This window comes from Urocitellus parryii, chromosome 3, assembly GCF_045843805.1.
Source record: "Urocitellus parryii isolate mUroPar1 chromosome 3, mUroPar1.hap1, whole genome shotgun sequence".
Taxonomy (NCBI): Eukaryota; Metazoa; Chordata; class Mammalia; order Rodentia; family Sciuridae; genus Urocitellus; species Urocitellus parryii.
In genome coordinates this window covers 203,133,637-203,160,526 of record NC_135533.1, presented here as the reverse complement: position 1 = coordinate 203,160,526, position 26,890 = coordinate 203,133,637, and the positions used below count along the sequence as shown (strand labels likewise).

The 26,890-nt window shown below is 42.2% G+C and overlaps 1 protein-coding gene and 1 pseudogene across 1 annotated transcript in view; both read right to left on the bottom strand.

Annotated features, from left to right (window-relative positions):
- The window catches only part of Pbx4 (PBX homeobox 4), a 33,545-nt gene extending 8,147 nt beyond the window's left edge, over positions 1–25,398 (bottom strand). The window contains exons 1-2 of the mRNA XM_026389945.2: positions 25,243–25,398; positions 10,445–10,518 (exon numbers count right to left, since the gene is read on the bottom strand). Of these exons, the coding sequence (XP_026245730.2) occupies positions 10,445–10,518; positions 25,243–25,394 (226 nt within the window). The 5' untranslated portion in view covers positions 25,395–25,398. The remainder of the gene's footprint in view (positions 1–10,444; positions 10,519–25,242) is intronic.
- LOC144253533 (large ribosomal subunit protein eL21-like) lies at positions 13,345–14,680 on the bottom strand (annotated as a pseudogene).
- Positions 25,399–26,890: the final 1,492 nt, after the last annotated feature.

Here is a 26,890-nt window from a genome sequence, read left to right as displayed (position 1 = left end):
CATCATGTATAACCAGACGAATGAGAAATTATACTCCATTATATATAATGTATCAAAGTGTATTCTACTGTCATGTATCACTAATTAAAAAAAAAAAAAAAAAAAGAAGGTTCCAGTAGGGGCTGTGGTTGTACCTCAGGGATAGACCACTTGCCTAGCATATGTGAAGCACTGGGTTCCATACTCAGCACCACATAAAAAAAAAAAAAAAAGAAATAAAATAAAGGTATAATAAATACAGTAACAACAACAAAAAGAAGGTCCTGGCACCCACCTGAAATCCCAGTTACCTGGGAGGCTGAGGCAGAAGAATTGCAAGTTTGAGGCCAACCTCAGCAACTCAGAAAGATTCTATCTAAAAAAAAAAGGTGAGGGACTGGGTATGGCTCACTGGTAGAGCACCCCTGAAGTTTAATCCCCAGAACCACTTAAAAAAAAAAGATGATCCCAACAAAGACGGAATAACCTACAGGAAGACTTTTAAAAATATATGTTTTTAGTTATAGATGGACATAATATCTTTATTTATTTTTATGTGTTGCCGAGATTCAAACCCAGTGCCCCACCCGACACGCGCGAGACTGGCGCTCTACCACTGAGCCCCAACCCCAGCCCCCTACAGGAAGATTTTAAGCAGGGAAACAAGACAACTGGCCCTGTAATCTGGAAAAGCCAGCTCACTCTGCAGAGAGTGGACCTGTACTAGTGAAGGGCTGGACTACAGGGGAAGCTGTTGAAAAGTGGCAGCCAGCTGGGTGGATGCAAGGGGTCAGAGAGTGAAGAACAGCAGGTTGTACAGGAAGGGCTGGGTCAATATGAGGCTTCAGCTGGTCCTGTGACTGAGCCAAGTACAGATGTCCCAGTGGCTGGGAGGCAGCTCTTCCCTAACTTGGGGGTTGAACAGGGCAGTCTGGGCTGGGGGTGTATACTTGGGGTGACCAGCATGTAGGTGTGTTTGGAATCTATACATACACATCTGTCTCCTTAGCTATCTGATCTGGACTAGCTGGAAAACTGACTTTTAAGGGATAGGAAAAAAGGAGACAGAAAGAAAATTATCAGATAGGTTAAGAAAAATACAGAAAAAGTCAGAAGGTGAAAAAGCAAGTTTAATCAGCCAGGCACAGTGGCACCCACCTGTAATCCCAGTAGCTTGGGAGGCTGAAGTAGGAGGATTGCAAGTTAGCAAGGCCCTAAGCAACTCAGTGAGACCCTGTCTCTAAATTAAAAAAAAAAAAAAAAAAAAAAAGAAATTTAAAAAGGGCTGCGGATATGGCTCAAAATAAAAACGAGAACAAAACCAAAAAGTGGACTTAGTCATTAGGAGAGTATCACTAACTTCTGCAAAAGCAATTGCTGAGGTAGGTGGGGATAGCATCTGTCTAGAAAGTTCCAGAGAAATGTGAAAGCAATGCAGTGGGGGGGAGGGAGACACCACGGCAGGAGCTACAGAGTGAGGGTCAGGCCTGAGGAGGGTGGTCTTGCGGCCATCTGGGTCTTTTTGTGTTTAAAGAGATGGGATCTGGCTACATTGCTCAGGCTGGCCCCCAACTCCTGGGCTCAAGAGATCCTCTTGTCTCTACCGCACAGGTAGCAGGGATACAGGCAGTGCCACCATGCCTGGCTCTTTGCTTCTTGATGACAGAGAAATGTCTGTGGCTACAGAGAAAGAGGTGGAAGAGTAGGGCACAGGTGTTTCCTGAAGGGATGGGAGACCCCTACCTTCCCATGGGGGAAGGAGATGGTAATATCAAGCGAGTTTTGCCTTTCCAAAAAAAACAAATATGTTTTATTGGAAATGGGCTTTCTTACTACTATCAACTGCTGACTGACAAGTAATCAAACAACAATTCAGTTTAATCATATAGATATTTAGTAACTTTCAAGTATCTTTCTTATTTCCCGAAGACCTGAAGAATATTTCTGTTAAAAACTCACTAGTTAAAACTGAAGGAGCACAAGGGATATAGAATAGGAATTTTCCTTAGAGATATTCACTTCAACACTTAGTGCTAAGTACACATACAACAGATTATAAAAGGAAAAAATTAGCATATCTAAGGTCAGATCACAAAACTGATTTTTTTTTTTTAATGGGTACCAGGGATTGAACTCAAGGGCATTTAACCACTGAGTCACATCCCTAGCCCTTTTTAATTTTATTTTGAGACAGGGTCTCACTAGGTTGCTTACAGCCTTGCTAAGTGGCTAAGGCTGGCTTTGAACCTGAAATCCTCCTGCCTCAGCCTCTGGAGCTGCAGGGATTTCAGGCATGTGCCACCATACCTGTGATAGTCAAGCCAAAGTGACTCCATTTTGTAACTGCATTTTATAAAACAACCATGCCAAGTAGAAGAGTCATGACTGGGGCAATATGTTCTTTCCTTTTTGCTATAGAAATCTTTAAGAACACAAAACTACCTAATGGGGCATTGTTTCTGTAACTAGGATAATGGGGCTCTGTTTCTGGAACTGGGGTGACTGGGCTAATTGTGATTGGCTAAGTGTCCCGCCACCTGACTGCACTCTCCCACTTCTGTAACTTGGCTTGCTTGCATTGGCTATACCCCCAAATGTCCCTTTTGTGGTTTTCAGGCTTATAAGGAGTGCCCTTACAATTGTGCGGGGCTGATCAGAGGAACAGCTTTATGTTCTGGTCAGTCACCACCGGTGTGCTTCAATAAAGGCTTGATTTGATTATATGTGAGTGGTCTGGAAGTCAATTTATGAAACCCTGGGACGATGCTTTAACTATAACTACCCTGCAGAAAACTAAAACTTAATATAGAATAGCAACTATCCTCTCCCAAATTATGCTTTACTCAAAGTTTCAATAAGCAATATTAAGAAAAGTTAGAAGACTGCAAGAAGAATCTATACACTCAGTTAAATTTTCAAAGCAGAATGGATGGTGGAACATAGCAACAGACATGGTGCAGATTTACCTAACAAGCACTCAGCAGGGAACATCCATGGTGCAAATTAACCACACAAATTGTCTGTTCAACAATTACGCAAATTAGAAGTGGCCAAAACAGCTAATGCATGGGATCATGGAATTGGTTAAGTAAATTATGGTAGATCCACAGGAAAATTCATAAGATAATCTTATGAATCCACCAACAACCATGTTTTCAAAGACTTTTTAATAACATTAAAGTGTTGAGGTTCTTCTTGTTGCTATGACAAACTACCACAAAGTTGGTAGATTAAAACGATGTAACTGCAGGGCTGGAGTCGTAGCTAAGCAATAGAGTGCTCACCTAGCAAGTGTGAGGCCCTGGGTTCGAACCTCGGCACCACATAAAAAAAAATAAAAAAAATAATAAAGGTACTGTGTCCAACTACAACTAAAAAAAATATTGAAAAACAAAACAATGTAACTGCATTATCTCCTAGTTCGGTGGGTCAGAAGTCTGATACAGGTCTCACTGGGCTGAAGTCAGAGTGCCGGCAGGGCTGACTGACTTTGAGGCTCTGGGGAAAGTCTGTTTCCTTGCCTTTTTTGGCTTTTCCAAGCCCTCCCTGGTCTTCTTCCTTTCCTTCTGGCTATCTTCTTTTATCTCAAAGCCACATCAGAAGCACGAGTCCTTCTCATGATAAGGGCCCATTATCTGGCTCTTTTCCTGCCTTCCTCTTCCACTTTTCCGCTGCTCTTGTGAAATGTCTGGGCCTACTAGGGCAATCTAGAATAGTCTTCCCATCTGAAGGTCAAACAAATGAGAAGCCACTTTCCTATTTTCCATTACAGGTTCGACTAAATTAAGGAAAGGAGTTGTCAATCATGGAAAATGTGGCTTAATGAAAGTGTGTGTCCCTGTGTGTGATAAGGGGCTGCTGCTGGGCACATGGATTATTACTTATCTGTTTAGATATTTATCTATTTATTTATTTATTTATCCAACAGCAAATATCTAGGGATTCATCACAATCAGGTACCACACTAGATGTTGAGGACTTAAAAAAATAAAGACTTTCTGCTAGGCTTGGTGGCACATGCCTGTAATCCCAGTGGTTCGGGAGCTGAGGCAGGAGGATCACAAGTTCAAAGCCAGCCTTAGCAACTTAGAGAGGCCTTAAGCAATTCAGTGACTTAGTGAGATTCTTTATTTTTTGGGGGGCCAGGTACTGGGGATTGAATTCAAGGGTACATAACCACTGAGCCCCATCCCCAGTCCTGTTTTGTATTTTACATAGAGACAGGGTCTCACTGAGTTGCTTAGCGCCTCATTGTTGCTGAGGCTGACTTTGAACTTGTGATCCTCCTGCCTTAGCCTCCCAAGATGATGGGATTACAGGCATGCGCCGCTGTGCCCAGCTGAGACTCTGTCTTAAAATAAAAAATAAAAAGGGCTGAGAAGAATTAAAAAAGAAAAGAAAGGGCTGGGGATATGACTTAGTGGTAAATTACCCCTAGGTTAAATCCCCAAGTACCCCCAAAAATTACACACACACACATACACACCCCCCCACACACACACACATTTCTCCTTTCTGGAGGATAATTTTGAAATGCTGATTGATACTGAATACGTGCATAACTTTATCTTCAAATTTCTGTTCTGAGAACTTATCATACAAGGACACCTATAAACAAAGATGTGTTTCTAGGACACATACTTCCACAGCGTTTTAGTTGTGAAAGACCTGAACTGCCCAGATATGAATGAATTCAGGCACTGACAACACACCTGTCACTCTGGGGCCCTATGTAGTTAACTGTGTGCATCTCCTAAGTGTGCCATAGGAGAGGCAATCACATGCTACATGCCTTATTTCCTTAGAGTTATATATTTTTGCAGTATAAATGCATTAGTCAGAGCAAAACTTAGTATCCCAAGCACATGCACTTGGACTTCACTCGACCTGTATGGACAGTGTCATCTGCCCTTTGTCACTGCTCCTCTAGCCCGCAGCTCCCTCCCTCAGCGCTGTTCGTCCTCCCAGTGCACCAATGCTGGCCTAATTGTGTTCATTAAACATTTGTTGCCATCGATTATAGCAAGCTCATTACCTGTGGCTCGTTCAAGAGCATTTCAGATGTGCCTCTCAGCTCCCCCAGGGCTCCTGACTGGCAGGCTAGGGAAGCCGCAGGGAGGCTCAGCTCTGTAGGTGGCATTTGTTATGGCAGCCCAGGAAACTAACACAGGAACATAACCTAAGTTGTTTTTAATTTTTCTCTCCTAGTGAAACAAAGATACTGGGAAATGGGCTGGGGATGTGGCTCAAGCGGTAGCGCGCTCGTCTGGCATGCGTGCGGCCCGGGTTCGATCCTCAGCACCACATACCAACAAAGATGTTGTGTCCGCCGAGAACTAAAAAATAAATATTAAAAATTCTCTCTCTCTCTCTCTCTCTCTCTCTCCTCTCTCACTCTCTCTTTAAAAAAAAAAAAAAAAAAAAACAAAGATACTGGGAAAAGTAGAAGGCTCAGAATGTTAGCTCAACTTTCATCAGCTCTAGCTTTCCTTGTCCTCAAAGAACCAAAGGTAATAAGACAATTAATTCTTCAAGGGATTCTGTTTTTTTGTTTGTTTGTTTGTTTTGTATTGTTTTTTGTCATTCTGAAGATTGAACCCAGCGGTGTGCTACCACTGAACTATATCTCCAGTCCCTTTTAATTTTGAGATTAATAAATTGCCCAGGATGGCCTATAATTTGTGATCCTCATGCCTCAGCCTCCCAAGTCCCTGGGATTACAGATGTGCCACTACACCCAACTGAAAAGATATTTCTTTAGCAAACACCCATCAGTTTCTGAAATCATGGCTGCCACACACTAGACCCTCATCAAATCAAAGTATTATCATATATACAAAGTTATATCAAATTAATCCTTAATTAAAATACAACACAACTCAAGGTGCTAGAATTAGAACAAAGTATGCAAATTATTTTCATCTCAACATTCTTACATGTTTGATAATTAAAGGTCTGCAATTCTGTAATAAACTACATGATCACTTCTTGGTCTTTTGGCTAAAATCAAGTATAAACTACCACATGAACTGCTGACAGAGTAAAAATGATGTGCAGTTTTTTAGGCTGGTTTTCCTGGGCTGTTTTCCTTGCTTGTGTCAGCATCAAGGGAAAAGGAAAAGACATCAAGGTGTAGTAATAGAAAACACAGCCGGGTCAAATAACTGGAAAAATGAGTCCATCCTTTCCACGGGGGATTTGCAAACTTTTAAGAGCCACAGAAAAGAAAAGCAGCACTGCTGAACACAGTGGCACACATCTTTAATCCCAGCGACTTGGGAGGCTGAGGCAGAATGAGGATCACAAGTTCAAGGCCAGTCTGAGCAATTTAGTGAGACCCTATGTCAAAATTAAAAATGAAATGGGCTGGGGATGTAGCCCAGTGGTAGAGCACTCCACGGTTCATCCCCAGTACCACCAAAAAAGAAAGAAAGAAAACTAATGGGAGCCATGAGAAAAAGTCTAGAAGCTTCACAAACTGGGCTATAGTCACTGCAAGGTGTGGCCTTTATTTAGCTGAGTCTTTTGGGGTGGAGAGAGTGAGAGGCCAGCAGCAGACACAGTAACCCTGTCCTTCCAATCTCCAGTCTGTGAATTAAAGGTCTTCAGGTCAGCTGATACCCTCACAACTCCTAAGGAAACTGTCCAAGGACCTGATGTGAATGATGTTCTAGAATGGACTGCTGAGTATTTTCTGATAAATTCACTGGTATCCACTGTGTGCCAAGCACATGATGATAGATCAGGGACATGGTGTGTGCTGCCAGAAAATGTTACTTTACAAGGACAAAGTAGTTCCAGCTGGGTGCAGTGGTGCACGCCTATAATCCCAGTGACTGGGAGGGCTGAGGTAAAGAATCACAAGTTTGAGGGACGCCTTGGCAACTTAGTAAGACACTGTCTCAAAACAAAAACAAAAAAAAAAAAAAAAAAAAAGAGGGGGTTGGGGATGTAGCAGTGGTAAAATCCCAGCTCCAAAACATGGTGGGATACAACAAAGTAGTTCCCAGTACAATTAGTGTGTACTATGGCCTTAAGGCAAAAACAAATCCTAGAGAGGGCCTCTATTAACACCATTAGTCCTTAAGCTGATAACACCTTTACTGAGATATACATGCTACACAGCCTCCCACTTAAAGCAAATAACTTGAAGCCTTTTACCTTATTTGCAAGACTGCTGTCACCACCATCTGACACATCCACCTTCCTGGATGGGGTGGCGTAACTGCTGCCTGGAGGGACCACTGCTCCAGTCTACAAATCCCCTGAGCTACTTGGCAGATTATATCAGAGTCTTGAATTATGAGTCATTAGACTGGGGGCCAGAAAAGGACATCTGGAAAATAACTCCCCAGCTCCAGGGAATCCACTCTTAGAAAAGTCCTAAAGAAAATGGATACAGCCAATAAGAAAGGGATCTGAGTATCAGAAGTCACATGTTGGCCCAAAGCGTAACTACTGGGACAGGAAGAAGGCCCTATGAGCACGTGAGATCTCCATCAGGAGGCTGAACCTACAAGCTTGCAGCTGCAATAGATCTGACTAGCTGATGAGGAAGGGAAGCGAGATAGGTTGCTTGTGCCTGCCAACCACTAACAAGGCCAGCACCAGCAGTCAGGAAGTAACAGGGTGTTCCCTGTTATGAACTATTTACACTTCTCTGCAAGGAGCTTACTTGGCTCCCACAGCATAGCAAGGGTTCATAGCAAGACACGATGAACACAGAACTGACCCAACTGAAACCTGGATGTACGCTTGGGATCAGTACAGGGGGCAGTCACAGCACAGGAAGACAAAGCAGTCTGCAGAGTAGTTGATAGCTCTTAAAGGGGCCTCTGGTATTCAGCCCCACACAAAGTGGCACCTAAGTTCATATGGAGGGAAAGCCTGATCTGCACCAACATGCGAGAGTGTTCCTGTTCTCATGCCAAACACCACTGTTTGAATTCAGACCCTGCCTCAGTCCTCAGAAGGAACAACAATGTGATTGTCAACCTCAAGTCCAACACTTCTGAATTCTGCAAGGCACCTGGCCCCAAGGTTTCGGCAGAGACTGTGGCCAGCATTTGGTCCTCTTAACTATATTTGAAGTTCTCTCACAAGGAGAACTTTTTGGTGTTCCCTGGACACCTACAAGGAGAGCTGTTTCTGGGAAGGAGGATTTGGGAGACAGGGCTCATGCACGTACAGGACCACTGTCTGCAGGCCATCATGCAGAATGCTGAAGCACTAGCAGCGAGTGCTGTCAGTGGCTTGAAGGCAAACTTGCTTAAAACCAAGTTATTGCTAGTGAGAGGCTTGTGTGTGTGTCCCTAAGAAAGCTGAACTTTTGTGTTTCCATTTGCTGGAAGCTATAACATTTGTTCTTAGGTCACCAGACATTCATACACATGAGACAGGCATCTGAGTAGGGGTAGAGAAGTTCCAAGCATCACAGCCTAGCAGACTAGGGGGTGTCTGTGGAGGACAAGTTGGTGCTGGGTGTCATTCCAAAAGGGGTCACAAGGAAGCTATCAGCAGCTGTGGCCTGGAGGTGGGCATGGGGCCAGAGAGAGGGATATGTGAGTAGAGGTATACCTAGGGGTGAGGGTGGGAGGGAAACCAATTAAGCAAATACACTGAGGATAAGAGAACTGGGGTTCTCTCTGCTAGAGAAAGGAGTTACAGACTGGGAAAGAGGAAAAACAGAATGAACACTACAGTGGTGAACCAGAATTAATGATATTAGAACAAATATAGGTTTCAATGTATACAGATATATAAAAATAGATGTGTGTACATATATATATCACCCACAATACTCCTCAGCTCTGTATCCTGTGTCTGGAAGTAGCGACACCCTGAGAACAATAAGCACATACAGGACCAAGATCTACTCTAAATGTAGCCAGGGCTCCTTGGAGAACTAGCTTATGCCAGTTGGGTCAGAGAAAACAGAAAATAGGAGCCTGGCAAATGTAATGGCCATCAGTAAGGAACTGCTCAAAGGATGTTGCAGACGGGTCAGAAGGATAAGAAGCCATCTTGAAGGGGCTCCCACTAGTCAAATGTGGGACAATTTGAGCATCAAAGTAAATGATGATGGTACCTGACTCTGAAAAAACAGGACTCTGAATCCATCCTGATACAAAATAAATGATTAAACAAAAAAGTTAATGAGGAATGGAGTATTTACATCGTCTCAGAGCTTCCGACAGAACACCTATTACAAAGAAAAAGGGAAAACTTTAAAAAGAAGTCTGGCCAGGTATGGTGGCACACACCTATAATCCCAGCTACTTGGGAGGCTGAGGCAGAAGGACTGCAAGTTCAAGGTCAGCCTCAGCAACTTAGTACAACCCTGTCTCAAATTAATAGAAAGGACTGGGGATGTAGCCCAGTGGTAGAGCACTTGCCTAGCATGTGCAAAGCCCTGGATTCAATTGCCAGTAAAATATGTGCGGGTGTGCGTGCGCACGCACAGAGAGAAATGAAAAGCAAATAAAAAGGAATTCTGCCAATTTCCAGTTTAGATCTTGTGGTCTCTGGGGAAACAGGATGGAGGAAGGCAGATGTCTACATCTGGAATTGTGAGCAGGACATGAAGTAAATAATGGATAATTGTTTTGCTGCATCAACATTCCTGACTGACGGCTTTGAGCTGGAGCTAAGGACAGAATGGTGCAAAGCCTCTTACTTTTCTTGTGCTTTGGACAAGAGAGGAGGAAAATATTTTTTTTCCTGGACTTGCCAATAGTACCCTTAAGCAATTAGTTTCAATTCTCAATTCCTTATCAGCTAGTTTTGGATAGAATACAGTAGAAATATTTGGCATTCAATGGGTTACAGAAATAGCATTAGTGAATTCATCTAGAGCGCTCTTTCATTTATTCAGGCGACAACTGTATATCTTAAAAGCCTTACTTTAGCCCAACTGTCATTTTAGGATTACATCAACTCTACATTGCAAAGCAGACAATATTAGCAGCATATGATATTTCTCCATTATGTTAAAATTTTCATCTTCAGGTGACTGAAAGTACAAGATGCTGAACTTTATGTTCCTGTCCATCCCTATAAGGCTATGGAGGCTGCTATGATTTGGAAAGTGTCCCCCAAAGGCTTTGTCCCCTGTGGTGCTACTGGGAGAGACGGGAGTTAGTTGGTAATCTTCTGGTCTTATGGAGGTGGGAGGGTGACCCTGAAAGGGATATTGAAATCTTGTTCCATCCTTTCTCTCTGCTTGCCAACTGCTATAAGGTGAGTGGTTTCCTCTGACACATTCTCCGACCATGATGTGCTGCTTTGCCACAGGTCCAAAAGCAACAGGGCCAACTAAACATGAAAGGCAGAAACAAAACATACCCACCATCTGCTGCCAGAGATGTGATGAGTAAAACTGCCTACCACACACATAAGCCAGAACCTGAGGCTCAAGCTTGTTGTGGTCCTGGATTCACACAGAAGTGTCTTTGAAATGGCCTACCTGTCTTTTCCTTGATCTCACAGAGCACACTGAAGAGGGCAGGCTTCATCCGATGGCAATTCAGAGCATGCTTTCTGAAAGAGGTAACAGAGGTACATGTGAGAACAAGAGAGTGGTCAGGTTGTCCATGAGAGCAAAGATTCTCCATACTGAGAAGTCAAACCCATCCTGCCAGTTCTGACCACTAAAAACTCCTCTTGTGAAGATACTTGGCAAAAGCACTTCATATGAATTTGTTTTGTGCAATATTAAAATAAAGCAATGTATAGTTGGCTCTCTAGATCTGTGGTTTCTGCATCTGTAGATTAAACTAACTGAAGGTGGAAAATAGTGGAAAAAATATTTTCATCTGTAGTGAACATGTACAGACTTTGGCTTCAAAAATATAGTTATTTTGTGACCTCTCGTAAACTGTCATTATTCCCTAAATAATACAATTATTTACATAGCATTTATAATATATTAGGTATCATAAGTTATCAAGAGATGATTTAAAGTCTACAGGAGGATGTGTGTAGATTATATGCAGATACCACATATCATTTTACATAAAGTAATTGAACATCTGAAGGACAACGGTACAAATAGTCAAACATTCCCCTTTATAGGTAGATATTTAAACAATGCAAGTCTAAATATTCAACTCATTAAAAACTATGAAATTTCAAGGTCCAATGATTTGAAAAATGTATTTACACTATAAGCAGAAACATTAGCCATCCTACCCCAGTGTCATGACATTAGCTGAGCAGGTGTTTACTAAGTACCTACTATGTGCTACACCATTCCAATGTCACACAGACACAGGCAATTGAGTTTCTACTTATTTGACATTTAAGATGGATGGGCTAAGAGCAAATACACAAACAAGAAATCCATCAGCTGTAGCAGGTACCTTGTGGTGACTTTAATTGGGGGTCATGACAGAGTAATGGTTAGGTAGCTTATTGGAGTTTGTGTGTCTTTGAGGTGACATCAAATCTGATATTGGAATGACATTAAGTCAACAAAGAAAAAAGGCTGAAGAAAGATATAATTTAATGAGAAATTATAAGACAAAAAAGTGCAAAGGCCCTGTGAGAACTCCTGGCTATTTGAGGCCAGGGTAATGGGTGAGGGAGTGAGTTATGAGGAAAGTTAAAGAGACAAGTAGGAGCTAACTCTTGTAAGTTGTGAGGACAAACCTAACTTTCGCTTGCCTGTGACAGCAACTCTTTGGCAGGACAATGGCCCCCAAAGATGTCCACATGCTAATCTTCAGAACTCTGAATATGTTACCTTCATGGAACAAATAACTCTGTAGATATGATTAAGGTTAAAAACCTTGGGAAAGGGAGAATGACCTGGATTACCCAGTGGGCCCAGTGTATCAGATGAGCCCTTAAAGATGGAGAATCTTTCCTGGTTGTGGTTGGAGGAAGAGCTGTGATGAGATGCTATGTTCCTGTCCCTGAACATGGAGAAAAGGACTCTGAGCCAAGGAATGCAGACAACCTCAATATGCTGAGAGCAGTAAGGAAACAGATTCTCCCCAGTTTCCAGAAAGAAAATAGCCCTATGTTGATACTTTGATTTCAGCCCACTGAGTTCATATTGGACTTTTCACCCACAGAATATTTTAAGGTTCATCTAAGCATCTAAATTGTAGCATGTATCAGTATTTCATTCCTTTTTATTCCATTATATTGGATGGAACACAGTTTGCCCATTCATCTCTCTCTCTCTCTCTCTTTTTTTTCTTTTAGTACCTGGAATTGAACTCAGGGGAACTCAACCACTGAGCCACATCCCCAGCCTTATTTTGTATTTTATTTAGAGACAAGGTCTCACTGAGTTGCTTAGTGCCTTGCTAAGTTGCTGAGGCTGGCTTTGAACTTGCGATCCTCCAGTCACAGCCTCCAGAACCACTGGGATTATAAGTGTGCACCACAGCGCCTGGCCCATTCATCCATTTTTTTTTTTAAAGGTAAATGACAATAACTGTTTTATTTATTTATTTATTTTTAAAGAGAGAGGGGAGAGAGAGAGAGAGAGAGAGAGAGAGAGAGAGAGAAAGAGGAGAGAGAATTTTCTTTCTTTTTTTTTTTTTTAAAGAGAGAGTGAGAGAGGAGAGAGAGAGAAAGAATTTTTTTTAATATTTATTTTTTAGTTCTCGGCGGACACAACATCTTTGTTGGTATGTGGTGCTGAGGATCGAACCCGGGCCGCACGCATGCCAGGCGAGCGCGCTACCGCTGAGCCACATCTCCAGCCCAAGCCACATCTCCAGCCCATAAATATTTTTGAAGTTTGTAGAGGAGACTCTCTTTTTTTTTTTTTAAATATTTATATATTTTTAGTTCTCGGCGGTCACAACATCTTTGTTTGTTTGTGGTGCTGAGGATCGAACCCGGGCCGCACGCATGCCAGGCGAGCGCGCTACCCCTTGAGCCACATCCCCAGCCACCATTTTTAAAAAATATTTTTTTTTAGTTGTAGATGAACACAATATCTTTATTTTTTATTTATTTATATGGTGCTGAGGATCAAACCCAGGACCCTATGCATGCAAGGCAAGTGCTCTACCACTGAGCTACAACCCCAGCCCCCCCAATCAATTTTTGATGGACATATGAGTTGTTCCCACTTTCCGTTTATTATGAGTAATGCTGCTATGAACATACAGGTAAAAGGTTTTGTATACATACACAACTAGAAAGTCAAATCGTAGTAATTTCATGAGGAAATACCAAAACGCTTTGCACAGTATTTAAACCATTTTACATTTTCACTAAATATGTATGAGAGTTCCAATTTATCAATATCATCAATAATACTTGTTATTGTCTACTTTTTTATTATAGCCATTCTAGTGGGTGTGTGGTAGTATCTCATTATTATTATTATTTTTTTAACATTTATTATGCCATGAATTCATAGGGAAAAGTTTCCAGCAGTTCAGGCTCCTTTCCATTTGTTCTCACCAAATGTGCTTCTCTGGGTGGGGCAGGCTGGCGCTTCAGATGAACCCAGGTACCTTTCTCTATGGCTTTCTTCTTTTTCCTGATCATTTTCCTTCACACATTTCAGGAAGCTGTCTCGGCTCTTAGAGTGCTTAATATGCTCAATACACACATTAATTCTCTTGGCAAGAATCTTGCCCTTAACTTGCTTATTCACAACAATGCCAACTGCATGCTGGGTAACATTGTAGACTCTCCCAGTTTTGCCATAACATTTGTGGGGCATTCCTTTTTTTTTTTCTTTTTTTATTTTTTATTGGTTGTCCACAACATTACAAAGCTCTTGACATATCATATTTCATACATTAGATTGAAGTGGGTTATGAACTCCCAATTTTACCCCAAATGCAGATTGCAGAATCACGTCGGTTACACATCCACAATTTTACATAATGCCCTATTAGTAACTGTTGTATTCTGCTACCTTTCCTATCCCCTACTACCCCCCTCCCCTTCCCTCCCATCTTCTCTCTCTACCCCATCTACTGTAATTCATTTCTCTCCTTGTTAATTTTCCCATTCCCCTCACAACCTCTTATATGTAATTTTGTATAGCAATGAGGATCTCCCTTCATTTCCATGCAATTTCCCTTTTCTCTCCCTTTCCCTCCCATCTCATGTCTCTGTTTAAAGTTAATCTTTTCTTCCTGCTCTTCCTCCCTCTCTGTTCATAGTTGCTCTCATTATATCAAAGACGACATTTGGTATTTGTTTTTTAGGGATTGACTAGCTTCACTAAGCATAATCTGCTCTAGTGCCATCCATTTCCCTGCAAATTCTATGATTTTGTCATTTTTTACTGCTGCATAGTACTCCATTGTGTATAGATGCCACATTTTTTTTTATCCATTCATCTATTGAAGGGCATCTGGGTTGGTTCCACAGTCTAGCTATTGTGAATTGTGCTGCTATGAACATCGATGTGGCAGCATCCCTGTAGCATGCTCTTTTAAGGTCTTCAGGGAATAGTCCGAGAAGGGCAATAGCTGGGTCAAATGGTGGTTCCATTCCCAGCTTTCCCAGAAATCTCCAAACTGCTTTCCAAATTGGCCGCACCAATTTGCAGTCTGTGGGGCATTCCTTTTTGAACAGTACCCATTCCCTTGATGTCTACAATATCACCCTTCTTGTAGATTCGCATATATGTGGCCAAAGGAACAACTCCATGTTTTTTAAAAGGCCTGGAGAACATACATCGGGTTTCTCTCCTCTTTCCCTTTGTGTTTGTCATTTTGGCGAATTACTGAAAGATGGTGGTTCTGGCCGAAAAGTTCTCATTATTTATTTAATTTTTTTTTTTTTTTTTGAGAGAGAGAGAGAGAGAGAGAGAGAGAGAGAGAATTTTAATATTTATTTTTTAGTTATCGGCGGACACAACATCTTTGTTTTTGTATGTGGTGCTGAGGATCAAACCCGGGCCACAGGCATGCCAGGCAAGCACGCTACCGCTTGAGCCACATCCCCAGCCCTCTCATTATGTTTTTGATTTGCATTTCCCTATCCACTAATGATGTTGAGCATCTTTTCAAGTGCTTATCAGCCATCTGTATATCTTCTTTGGAGAAATGTCTTTTCAATTCCTTATCCCCTCTCCCCAGTGTTTTCGAACCCAGGGATCTCCTGCAAGCTAGGCAAATTCTCTATCATTAAAGTACACCCCCAGCCCAATGTTTAAGTACAATTTTGTATGGTGTGAGGTAGGGCTCCAACTAACTTCCTTCCTTCCCCATCCTCCCTTCCTCCCTCCCTCCCTTCCTTCCTTCGTGTGTGATGCTGGAGATGGAACCCAGGGCCTTGCGCATACCAGGTAAGCGTTCTATCCCTGAGCTACATGCCCAGCCCCCCAAATTCATTCTTTTGCACACGAATATCCAGTTATCCCAGCACCAACTATTGAGGAGATTATTCTTTCCCCATTGAAGGTCTTGACACACTGGTCAAAAATCAATTTGCCACAGATGTTTGGGTTCATTTCTGTATTTTCAATTCTATTCTATTGATCAGTTTGCCTATTCTCAATTGAAATGCATTTTTACAAATTTACTTACTTTTTTTTTTAAAGAGAGAGGGAGAGAGAGGGAGAGAGAGAGAGAATTTTTTTAATATTTATTTTTTAGTTCTCGGCGGACACAACATCTTTGTTTGTATGTGGTGCTGAGGATCGAACCCGGGCCGCACACACGCCAGGCGAGCGCAATACTGCTTGAGCTACATCCCCAGCCCATATTTACTTACTTTTAATTTTAGTTTATTTACTTTTGAGACAGGGTCTTATTATATTGATCAGGCTAGCTTCAAATTCTTGTGCTCCAGTGATTATCCCATCTCAGCTTCCTGGGTAGCTGGGTCTTTAGGTGTGGGCCACCAAGTCTGGCTAAAATACATCTTAAAAAGATCACTGTGGTCACTCTTTGGAGATTAGAGTAAAGGAAGGCAAGAGTGGAACCAAAAATAATAGTCAGACGAGGCTATTATAGCCAGAGTAGGACAGAAATGCTGCTAGCTTAGATTTATGATAGTAGACATTAAAAAAAAAAGACAGACCTTTTATTTTGAAAGTGGAGTCAACAGGAATTTCCCATAAACTGGTATCAGGTTTTAGGGAAAAAGGAGATTTGGGTATAAAGACCAGTTTTAGGTCTGAGCAAGTGGATGGTGGGCCTATTAACCGTGATAGTGGAGACACTGTAGTGGTTCAGATTCAGGAGGAAGGTTTGGAAAGTAGAACTGTGTTTTGATCAGGTTACATTTGAGATTCCTTGAGTTACTCAGGAGGAGGACTCAGATAGGTAGCTGGGTACATGGATGTGGACTCTACACTGGAAATATACAATATACAGTGAGGAGTTGCTAGCTTAGAGATGGTACTTAAAACCCCAAGACTTGCAGGAATCGCCATAGGAGAATGTGGATTGGGGGGGATCGGGACCCAGCCCAGGAACAGGGACTTGACTTGCAAATGTCAAGCAAAACAAACATCCATAAAGGAGACTGGGACCAAACTGGGGAACCAAGAAAAAGGATTTCAGGAGAGAGGCATAATCTTTGAGAAATGAGAGGCCAAGGGTGACTCATGGAGGGAGAAGGTTAGAGAGGAAATGGAGAGGAAGTAGAAGCAGCAACCACAAACTCTGTGACGTCTTATCATGAAGGAGAGCAAAGAAGTACAGCAGGTGCTAAAAGAAATGGTGTATAAATAATGTTTTTTATATTCTGTTTTTTAAATGTGACAGCCTGAGAATGAGACTGCTCCTCCCAGTTATCTACTCCCATGAGATAATAACTTGTGGTGAACACGCCTTGCCTTTCACATGCAAGCCAACCAATCCAAAGCTCACATCCCCAACCACCTCCTTTAACTCACGCAGCAAGCCAATATTTCCCCTGTCCTGAATCACCCCAGGGCCAGGGCCTGGATGACTAGGGCCACCCCGATACCCAGAGCTTGCTGAAATTATTCACACTATCCAATTCCAAGCTTGCTCAAACTGGCCTACCCTGACTCACCCATTTCTTCTTAATCACTACAAAGTCTCTGGGCCATTCTTTCCCCTTGTTCCTTTTGCCTCCTGATTGAACCAGAAGCTTCTCCACATGGCCTTGTGTGGCACGGTGTGCCCCCTCTTCTTGAAAACTATAAGAAATTAACTCTCTTTCAAAGGCAGCTGTCTCCATTTCTCTCACCTTGCCATGCCTGGATAAAACAAATCCCAGTACAAATCAAGTCAAGGTGAGTCAAGGGAAGGCTGTAGCTTCCTTGTGTTTTTAATTGGTTCATTCATTTGGTTTTTTATAGTGCTGGGGATGATCCAGGCCCTCACAAATGCTAGACAAGCACTCTACTACTGAGCTACGTCCTTAGACTTTTTAATTTTATTTTGAGATAGGTTTTCATTAAGTTGCCCAGGTTGGCCTTGAGCTTGTGATCCTCTGCCTCAGCCTCTTTAGTAGTTGGGATTATAGGAGTATGCCAATACACCTGGCTTTTGTGTGTGTGTGTGTGTGCATTTTTAAAGGTAGGAGACATTAACACATGTTTATATGCCAAACAGCCAGTCTAGAGGGAGAACATGATAATGAAAAAGAGGCAGTGAGGGTAACTGAAATTGCAATGGTGTGTACATGTAGCAGAACTTCTGTGAGCAAGTTTGATGAATACTATGCCATTATTTTAATATTTACTATTATGATAAGTTTAAATTCCGTACCTCTGTCATCCAAGCACTCAATATTAAAAGATACTGCAGCCAGGCGCAGTGACACATGCCTGTAATCTCAGCAGTTTGGGAGGCTGAGGCAGGAGGATCATAAGATCACAAGTTCAAAGCTAGCCTCAGTAAATTAGCAAGGCCCTGAGCAAATTAGCAAGACCCTATCCCAAAAATAAAAAGTAAAAGAAGCTAAGGGTGTGGCTCAGTGTTTAAGAACCTCTGAGTTCAATCCCTAGTACAAAAAAAAAAAAAAAAAAAGAGAGAGAGATACTGCAGGCCAGGCACAGTGGTGCATGACTACAATCCCAGCTACTCAGGAATCTGAGGCAGGAGAATCAGACAGGGAAATTTAGTGAGACCCTATATCAAAATAAAAAATAAAAAAGGGGGCGGGGATGCAGTTCAATGGAAAAAGTGCCCATGGGTTCAATACCCAGGACTATCACTGAAAAAAAGATACTGAATGTGTAGCTCAGTGGTAAAACACTTGCCTAGCAAGTGGCAGGCCCTGAGTCAATCCCCAACTCTGTTCAACAACAATAACAGACAAAAAAAAAAACAAAAACAAAAAAACCCAAAAAACAAAACTACTGCCCACGGCTGAATGGATAATACATCTGAAAATCAATAATTTCATAATGGAAATCAGATGTGATTAACATCATGAGGAAGGTCAAACATTACCATAGTACCCTATGCTGCTATGAGTCTTCTGATTTTTCAAGGGCCTTCCAAATTTACCATACACCCTGTGGGATGCTTTTCAAAAGGCTAGAGGTGGGGTACAGAATGAAAATCCATGTCTCTGAACTCCAAATATGAGAATGTGGGGGATGAGATTTGACCTTCTGTAAATCTAAACGTAAGTGTTAGTTTTTCTGATGTAGTATGCAGTAGTCGACCACCGAGGATACTGAGCCTAAAATGCTAGGCTCAAGCCACAGAAGCAGTATTTCCATTAATTAGAATGGACTCCAGTTGGAGTTTCTTTTTCCTCCCTATAAATTTCATTCTAACAAGAAGAGGAAAGAGAGTGAGGTTGGCTATTCTGCTTCCCTAAAGCAGACTCTAAGACTATTTTTCATCAATTTTCTATTTATAAAACATCTTACTTTAAATACAGTATAAAGAAAATTTTAATGCACACAAAATAATTTCACAGTGTTTCTACAATTTATGATGAAAAGAAAAATGCCTAAATTTTGAACTTGTTCTTGGCCTAGAGTAGACTGAGGAGCTGACTGCACTGCTTAAACAAACTGTTACTGACCAGTGAGTCCAGAAGGTTACCAAGGGGATGAAGTCACCTACTTAGTGGACATACCCTAAGGTAACCACCAATGAGTCAGGCCCTTATATAATGCTATTTCCTTAAGTTCAGGCAGAACCTGTGATTTGCAATGTGGCAAAGGTGATGGTACAGTCTCTCCTGTGGTTATGTGACATTACCTATGACTTCAAACCTTAGCTGACTGAAAAGTCACCTGCTAGCCTTGAAGCCATGTGCCACACAGTAAGGGCTGGTGGTAGGGAAACTCTAGGTGGCCTCTAGAAGCTAATAGCAGCCCACAGCTGACAGCCAGGAATTATACAAGGACCCCAGTCCTCCAACTGGAAGGAACTGAATTCTGTCAACAACCACATGAGATTGGAAAAGGACGCTGAGATCTGAATAGGAACACAGCCTGCCTTCTGAGACACCGGGAAGAGGACCCAGCTAAGCTGTGCCCAGATTCCTCACCTAAGGAAATGTTGAGATCATAAGTGTGTTATTTTAAGCCCCTAGTTTATGGTAATTTGTTACATAGCAATAGACAGCTGTTACTACTTAAGTGATTATAAATCAATGAATGGAGACTAGGAGAAAAAGAGTGCTGATAGTGGCCCTGCTAACAAATATATAAACGTACTCTATTAAATCCATGCATCAGCATTAAATCAATAGTAACAATAAGGGCCAGGGGTGTGGCTCAACCGTAGCACTTGCCTAGCACAGGCATCACCCTGAGTTCAATCCCCAGCATCACTCACACACACACACACACACACACACACACACACACACACAATTTCAGTCAATGACCAATAAAAAATGTGGAGAAAATTATTTCTTTAAAAAAAATTCAATCAATGAGAAATAATAAATCATTTAAATAAATAGATTTTGAGGATGCTTCTAAATTAACAAAACAACCAAATTAAAAGGAAAAAAACCCCAAGACTTCTGTGAAAATCCTTTTATAATCAATCCTAAAATTCTGCAGCTGAAATATTGAGAATCACACAGAATAATGCCAGAAAATGAAAGTAATGAACTGTATTTCTGCTAGTCTAATTTAATGGATATTAATGAGACAAACAATATTGAGCAACTACTATATTCTGGTCACTGTTCAGGAACAAGGAACCCAGAAATGAATAGAACATAATCCACATTCTGTAGTCTACTAACAATATGTTATAGCTTCTAATTTAGGCTATAATTTCTGAGCAGTTCCAAGCAATTATGAAGCAACTTGTTTTACTTAGCAAGGTATAATTTTAGTTTAGTTTTTTTAAACTTTTTTTTTTTTTTAGTTTTAGATGGACACAATATCTTTATTTAGTTTTTTGTTTTTGTTTTTGTTTGTTTTTTTTGTGGTGCTGGAGATTGAACCCAGTGCCTCACATGTGCTAGGCAAGCGCTCTATGCTCTACCATTGAGCCACAACCCCAGCCCATAGGTATAATTTTAAATTACATAGGCATATGAGATATATTCAGGGATCTTGTCTCTGTAGAACAGTATATTTCTTGAAAAAAATTTCCCTGACATCAATGATCTAACACCTGAACCAAAGATAGAATCAAACCTCTATAATTACTCTAATTTCTAGAAAGGTTATTTTTATTATAAAGAACCTAATAACATTATGCATCTCTTTTACAAAACAAAAATTAGAAGACATGTTCTCTACCCTTAAGAAATAAAACCTTTCTGGGAGAAGTGGTGCACATTTGTAATCCCAAAAGTTTGGGAGGCTGAGGCAGGAGGATCACAGTTTCAAAGCCAGCCTGAGCAACTTAGCAATGTCCTAAGCAACTTAGTGAGATCCTGTTCAAAATTTTGAAAAATAGGGCTAGGGTTGTAGCTTAGTGGTAGAGCACTTGCCTAGCATGTAGGAGGTACTGGGTTTGATCCTTAGCACCACATAAAAATAAATAAATAAAATAAAGGTATTGTGTTCATTTACAACTAAAAAAAATGTTTACAAATTTTAAAAATAAGTTTAAAAAGGGCTGGGGATGCTGGGGATATAGGTCAGTTGGTAGAGTGCATGCCTGCATACACAGGCCCTGGGTTCAATCCCCAGCATCAAAACAAAAACAAACAAACAAAAAAAGGGCTGGGGATGTGGTTTAGTGATTAAGTGACCCTGGGTTCAATCCCTGATACAAAAAGAAAAAGAAAAAGAGAGAGAAATGAAGAAATAAAACCTTGATAGAAGGGCTGGGGGATATAACTCGGTTGGTAGAGTGCTTGCCTTGCATGCACAAGGCCCTGGGTTCAATTCCCAGCACCAAAATAAAATAAAATAAAAACAACATAAAACCTTGATATAAAACCTAGATTGTCACAGAGGACCCTAAACTTCAGGAAGGAATATAGCTCAGGAGGCAGATGCCCTGTCATTTCAAAATAAGGTTCTTGATAATAGTGAAATTGGGAAGGATCAATGTGTAATAAATGCCATAAATCAACTGCAGTGGTCACTTTAAAAACAAACCCACAAAGAAAGAAAGAAAGACAGCAAACAAAGACTGAGAACATGTAGGGATTCTCAAATTCAATTATTGGCGTCATTATAGTAATTTAAGCAAAATAAAGCTTTGGACCAGGAGCTAGATTTGGAACCAAGAAAGAAGAAAAATTGTGTAACATGACACAAGAAAAAATCTGCAGGACTGGAAAAAAACAACAACAGCATCTTTCAGACAGAACAAATGTAAGTCTGTAAAAAGCTCACTACAATGTCATTTCCTAATTTGTCCATTGACGGGTCCAACTAACACAACTATATTTCTTATCAAAACCATAACCCTGAGTGTTTCTGCACCATGTTTTAGCCAGAAAATCGAGAAGTTGTGCTCCATTTGTGTATAATATGTCAAAATGCATTCTACTGTCAGGTATGACCAATTAGAACAAATAAAAACCAACCAACAAACAAACAAACCACAACTTCTTGTCTACTGATCAGAAATATGAAATGGCATTTCATGGCCTGCCTCAAAAACACCCTCTCCAACCCCTTAGTAGAGTGTTTGAGGCTCTATCCCAGTTCTCTCTGACTCTCCTTCCTCTGGGCTCTCGGAAGTCCTCTTATTTCAAGGTCCAGGACTAGAATAGGTTGCCCTATCACAATTTCCTTTGTAAAATGGCACAGTATTTACATATACCTTTATGTACCCTCCCATATACTCTAAATCATCTCAAGATTATTTATAACACCTAATACAGTATAAATGTCATTTGTTCAGATGCAACTTTTTCAATATATTCTTCAACATATTTCAATCTGAGGTTGGTTAGATCTTGTGGATGCAGAATCCTTGGATACAGAGAGCTTGGATACCGTGAGGAAGAGATTCCATCCAGCTGTGTTTTTTTCACATTGGAGTAAGTGACTCATCTAAGGACTAAAGATTGTTGTTGGGACTTGGGTGACCCTCAGAAACTGTAGAGTTTGTCTACAAGCTAGGTTCAATGGAGTGAGGAATCTGAATCTTTTGAAATTTCAAAATAAAAACTCCAGGGGTTTTTCTACTTCAGAAAGAAGCCAGGAATGAGCAAACAGCTAAGTAACAACTATATTATCAAGTAAAGCATGAATAATACTCTCCTCCCCCATTTAATTTCTTAGCCTTAAAAAAAAAAAAAAACAGACAAGCTGGGGATAATATGCATGCCTGTAATTCCAGCTACTTAAGAGGCTGAGGCTGGAGGATCACAAGTTCAAGGACAGCCTAAGGAACTTTTATGAGATCCTGTCTAGGGGGAAAAAAGCTCTAAAAGATATTTCAAGGTGTTCCTGGCTTCAATCTCTCATGCTGCAAACAAACAAACAATAACAACAAAAAACTGCCTTCTAAAACAGCAAAGAAGAGTTGAGTGACTACATTCCCTTCTAAAGACTCTCTAGGGCAACTAGAATCTCAAGGGATTACTGCAAGGAAAATACAGCAGCCTTGGGGCTGTGCTGGGTCCACAGATGCCTGAAAAAACCTAAGGAAGATCACACCTGGGCAGAGCTCTCCCCTCATGCAGCTCCCCTCCCAGACTGGAAGGAGCATAAGCAGCTCCCAGGAAACCAGTGTTGCTTCTGTGGTAACAGTTCCTAGGTGTGAAGAGCATATACCTCCCCAGCTCCTTCTAATCCTTTCAGAATCTCTTCAGTGCCATGACACTTTACTGCTAGGTGCCAGGCATTGTGCATAGCCCTGGGAATAAAAGGGAAAAAGTATAACAAAGCCTAAGCTTTGTTAGGTCATCACAGTAAGGTACTCTCTTCTGGCTTAGCCTGTGAATTATCTCTAAACTGTGCACTCCTGTTATGACAAGTCTATCATATGCCTTATTTCTGAATTAACTCCAAGAGGAGTTAGTGCAACTCTGTCTCTTCAGGCTTCTGAGGCTTGTACCCCCTACTTTTCTGCAAAGAACATCTTAGCCATCTTGGTTTTTCTAGCACCTGGCAGTGCTCCAAAAAGTAGAATGAACATAGTTGGAGGATGAGAGTACTCCTAACTTTGCAGATAGAGGCTACAAAATTGCAGAGTCAACATTCCACAAGAGGAAAAGAAAAGAAAGTTTGAAAAACAAATGCATGGCTGGGCATGGTGGCACATTACCTGTAATCCCAGCAACTCAGGAGGCTGAGGCAGGAAGATTGCGAGTTCAAAACCCACCTCAGGGCTGGGGATGTGGCTCAAGCGGTAGCGCGCTCGCCTGGCATGCGTGTGGCCCGGGTTCGATCCTCAGCACCACATACAAAAACAAAGATGCTGTGTCCGCCGAAAACTAAAAAATAAATATTAAAAAAAAGTTCTCTCTCTCTCTCTCTTAAAAAAAAAAAAAAAAAACCCACCTCAGCAACTCAGCAAGACCCTGTCTCAAAATAAAATATTAAAAAAAGAGACACTGGGTTCAATCCCTGGTACTAAACAACAACAAAACCCAAATGCATATTGCATCTTTTTCTTTGCCTCATTCTTCCTGAAGCTGTTGGATTTTTTGTTTTTGTATTATTATTATTATTATTATTTTATTTTATTTTTTTGCAGTGCTGGGAATGGAACCCAGGGCCTTGCATATCCCTCTACTATTGTGCTACACCTTCCAGCCCCTGGGGCTGCTGTTTACCTGGCTTTATAATCCATCTTTATGAATGACTTTGGTGGCTGTACAGTCTGCCCTACAGATCCTAGTTCCATCCCTAAGGAACAACCTTCACCTCAAAACAGGCCCCTTAGAGTTACAGTCTCATCTTCCAAAATGTCTTCAGTCCTTTCCTATTTTCTAATAATCCCAGCAAGCCCCAAACACAGTGAACTATCTTGTGAAGCTGACTTCACCAATTCTGTCTGACAAGTGGTGGATGGAGGTAAATGGGCAGGTGGTCTTAAAACTTGCTTTGATTTTTCCCATTGCAACTGGAATAAAATCCAAAGTCCTTACTGAGACTTGTAGGCTCCAGCTGTAATCAGGTTCCAGTCTTTTTCCAAACTCAACTCTTTCCCTGGCTCTCCTTGACCATGAACTTTCTCTCCCTGGATCCCAGGACCTCTGAAGGTTCCATCCCTTCTCCAGGGCCTGCCTTCTCCATCTGGCATCCCACAATATGCCTTCCTTTCCTTACAGCTTTACCAGAATATATACTTCTTTATACTTACTTTCTCTCCCCCAAACCATGAACTTGAAAGCAAAGATTATGTCAGCACCTGGTTTAGTGACCTGCACTTAGTAAATGTCCAATAAATATTTGCCAAATTCATTTAAAAAAAAAGGCGGGGTCCTCCATCTCCACCCATCTCCCTCACAAATCCTTCTCCCCAAAGCTCTGAATGGTTCCCACACAAATTCACCCCAGTTTAACTTCAGTCTTCTACACAGACTTTCTGAACCCCTTTCCCCACCATTATCTGCCCTCCAAATTTGCCATCCTGTTAAATCCCACCAACCGATCCATTTAGACGTTCGTTCGCCCTTCAACAATCAGGACTGAGTGTACCCATCTCTCGGCCCTTCCCTCCCTCCAGTAACCCCTAAACTCTCTTTCACTATACACATCCCTCTCGCTCCAGGACCCAGCTCCTTAAACCCTTCACCCTCTGCTTAGTCCCATAAGGCCCGTCCAACCCATTCCATTTTATTCCCCTACATCCCTCGTCCTTGGAAACCTTCAGGCCTTCTCAAGCCCCCATATTTGTCTGCACCTCCTCCGCACCCAGATGTTGGTGCCAGTCCCCTTCTCGCCCTAGTTGCCCCAGTCCTCCTCCTCGGCCCGCCCCGTTCAGTGGCCCCCGACAAGCCCGCAAGGAGAACCTGGCCTGCGCCTCGTCCAGGCTCTGGTCAGTGATGGCCATGATCTGCTGCAGGACGTCGCTCGTGTCAGGACCTGGCGGAGGCCGGGGAGGCGGGTGGCGCGGGGCAGGTGGTGGCTGCGCGGGGCTAGGCGAGCGCAGCGGGGCGTCCATGGGCGGCGCGGCCAGGCGGGAGCTGAGGAGGAGCCGCTGGGCCTGGAGCGCTCGCGCGGGCGGCGCAGCCAACCGCCGCTGCCTATGGACTCCGCCCCCTTCGCTGGCAGCCAACCACATGCCGCTGCGCACCTTGAAGACACGCCTCCACGTCGCCGTCAGCCAACCAGGCTCCGTGCACCGCCCCCATGACACGCCCCGAACTGACCCCTGCCAACTGCCCAGGACGTGCTCCGGTGTTGCGGAGGCACTTCCCACTCTCACCCTCTTCCAATCTGAGTTAGTGCAACTCCGGCTCCTTTAGGCTTCTGAGGCTTGCACCCCCTATTTCTCCGCAGTACATGCATTCTTCTCAGAGTCCCCGCTTCTCCACCGAGAGCCCTCAGGGACCCCACTTCTCAAGAATCCCGTTCCTCCAGACGCCCCCGCAAATTCTCAGAACTTTCTCCTGAGACCCCACTCCTCAGAGACCCTCACATCTTCTTAAAGCTCCCACTTCCTTAAAGTCTCCAGTTCCTTTTCAGGCCCCCACACTCTTCCTCCAAGTCACTTCCTCCTTAGAACCCCTCCACACCTCTAAGAGCCTCAACGACACACCCCAAATCCATGACCCTTGCTGGGTTCCCTTTTGCTCCCCTCAGTCTCAGTCCCATCAGGTGAGTCACTAGGGTTTCTGGCTCTTCCACTGGAGCCTTTTATGTCCCTTTCACCTGGCAGAGGGACCCAGGTGTGTGTGTGTGTGGTCAGCCAGGTCAGAAGTGTGTGCTTTTCTCCACTACAGAATTAATTTATTCATTTTCCAAGATACAGCTTATGAGTGACCTTGCCTGTTTTTTTTTTTTCTTCAGAAGAATCGTTTTTATTATTTATTTTGGTGTATCTATTTATGGGATACGTTGATCATATATTTATAAACTAAAAAGTTATTTCCCAAGTGTTGGAAAATAAGGAGAAGCCTCCCTACCACCAACTGTTCAATGATTATCCTTGTCATTTAGAATCATGCTAACTCCCTAGCCGTATCCTTTCCACATAACCTTACCTGTTTATTCATTCTTTGTCTACAGCATTCTGGGCCTGGAAAATGCTAGCACATGGTTACTGGATGATGATATGCTGAGTGCCTCCCCCACAGTTGCACTCCAAATTGAAGAGAATCATCACAGGTCTTTGTTTCTAGCCTTTAGAAAAGGATTCTCAAGTGAGGAAAAAGGAACAGAGTGGATGTGAACACCTTCTCTAAATTCATTCCCAGTTTGATCTGAGGACAGACTTCAGATGCAGGCTCAGTAGAATCCTCAGCCTTGATGGGAAACCTCAGGACCAGGGGCAATCTTCTTCCCATTGTTGCTGGAGAGGAAATTCAAACATCATGTGATGTGACTGGATTGCAAGACACTCCACAGGGGATGGAAATGAGTCATATTGGCCTGGTGTAAGAACAACAAGGAAAGCGTGCGATGAAGGAAACCCAACGCTTGGCCCCAATAACAGGA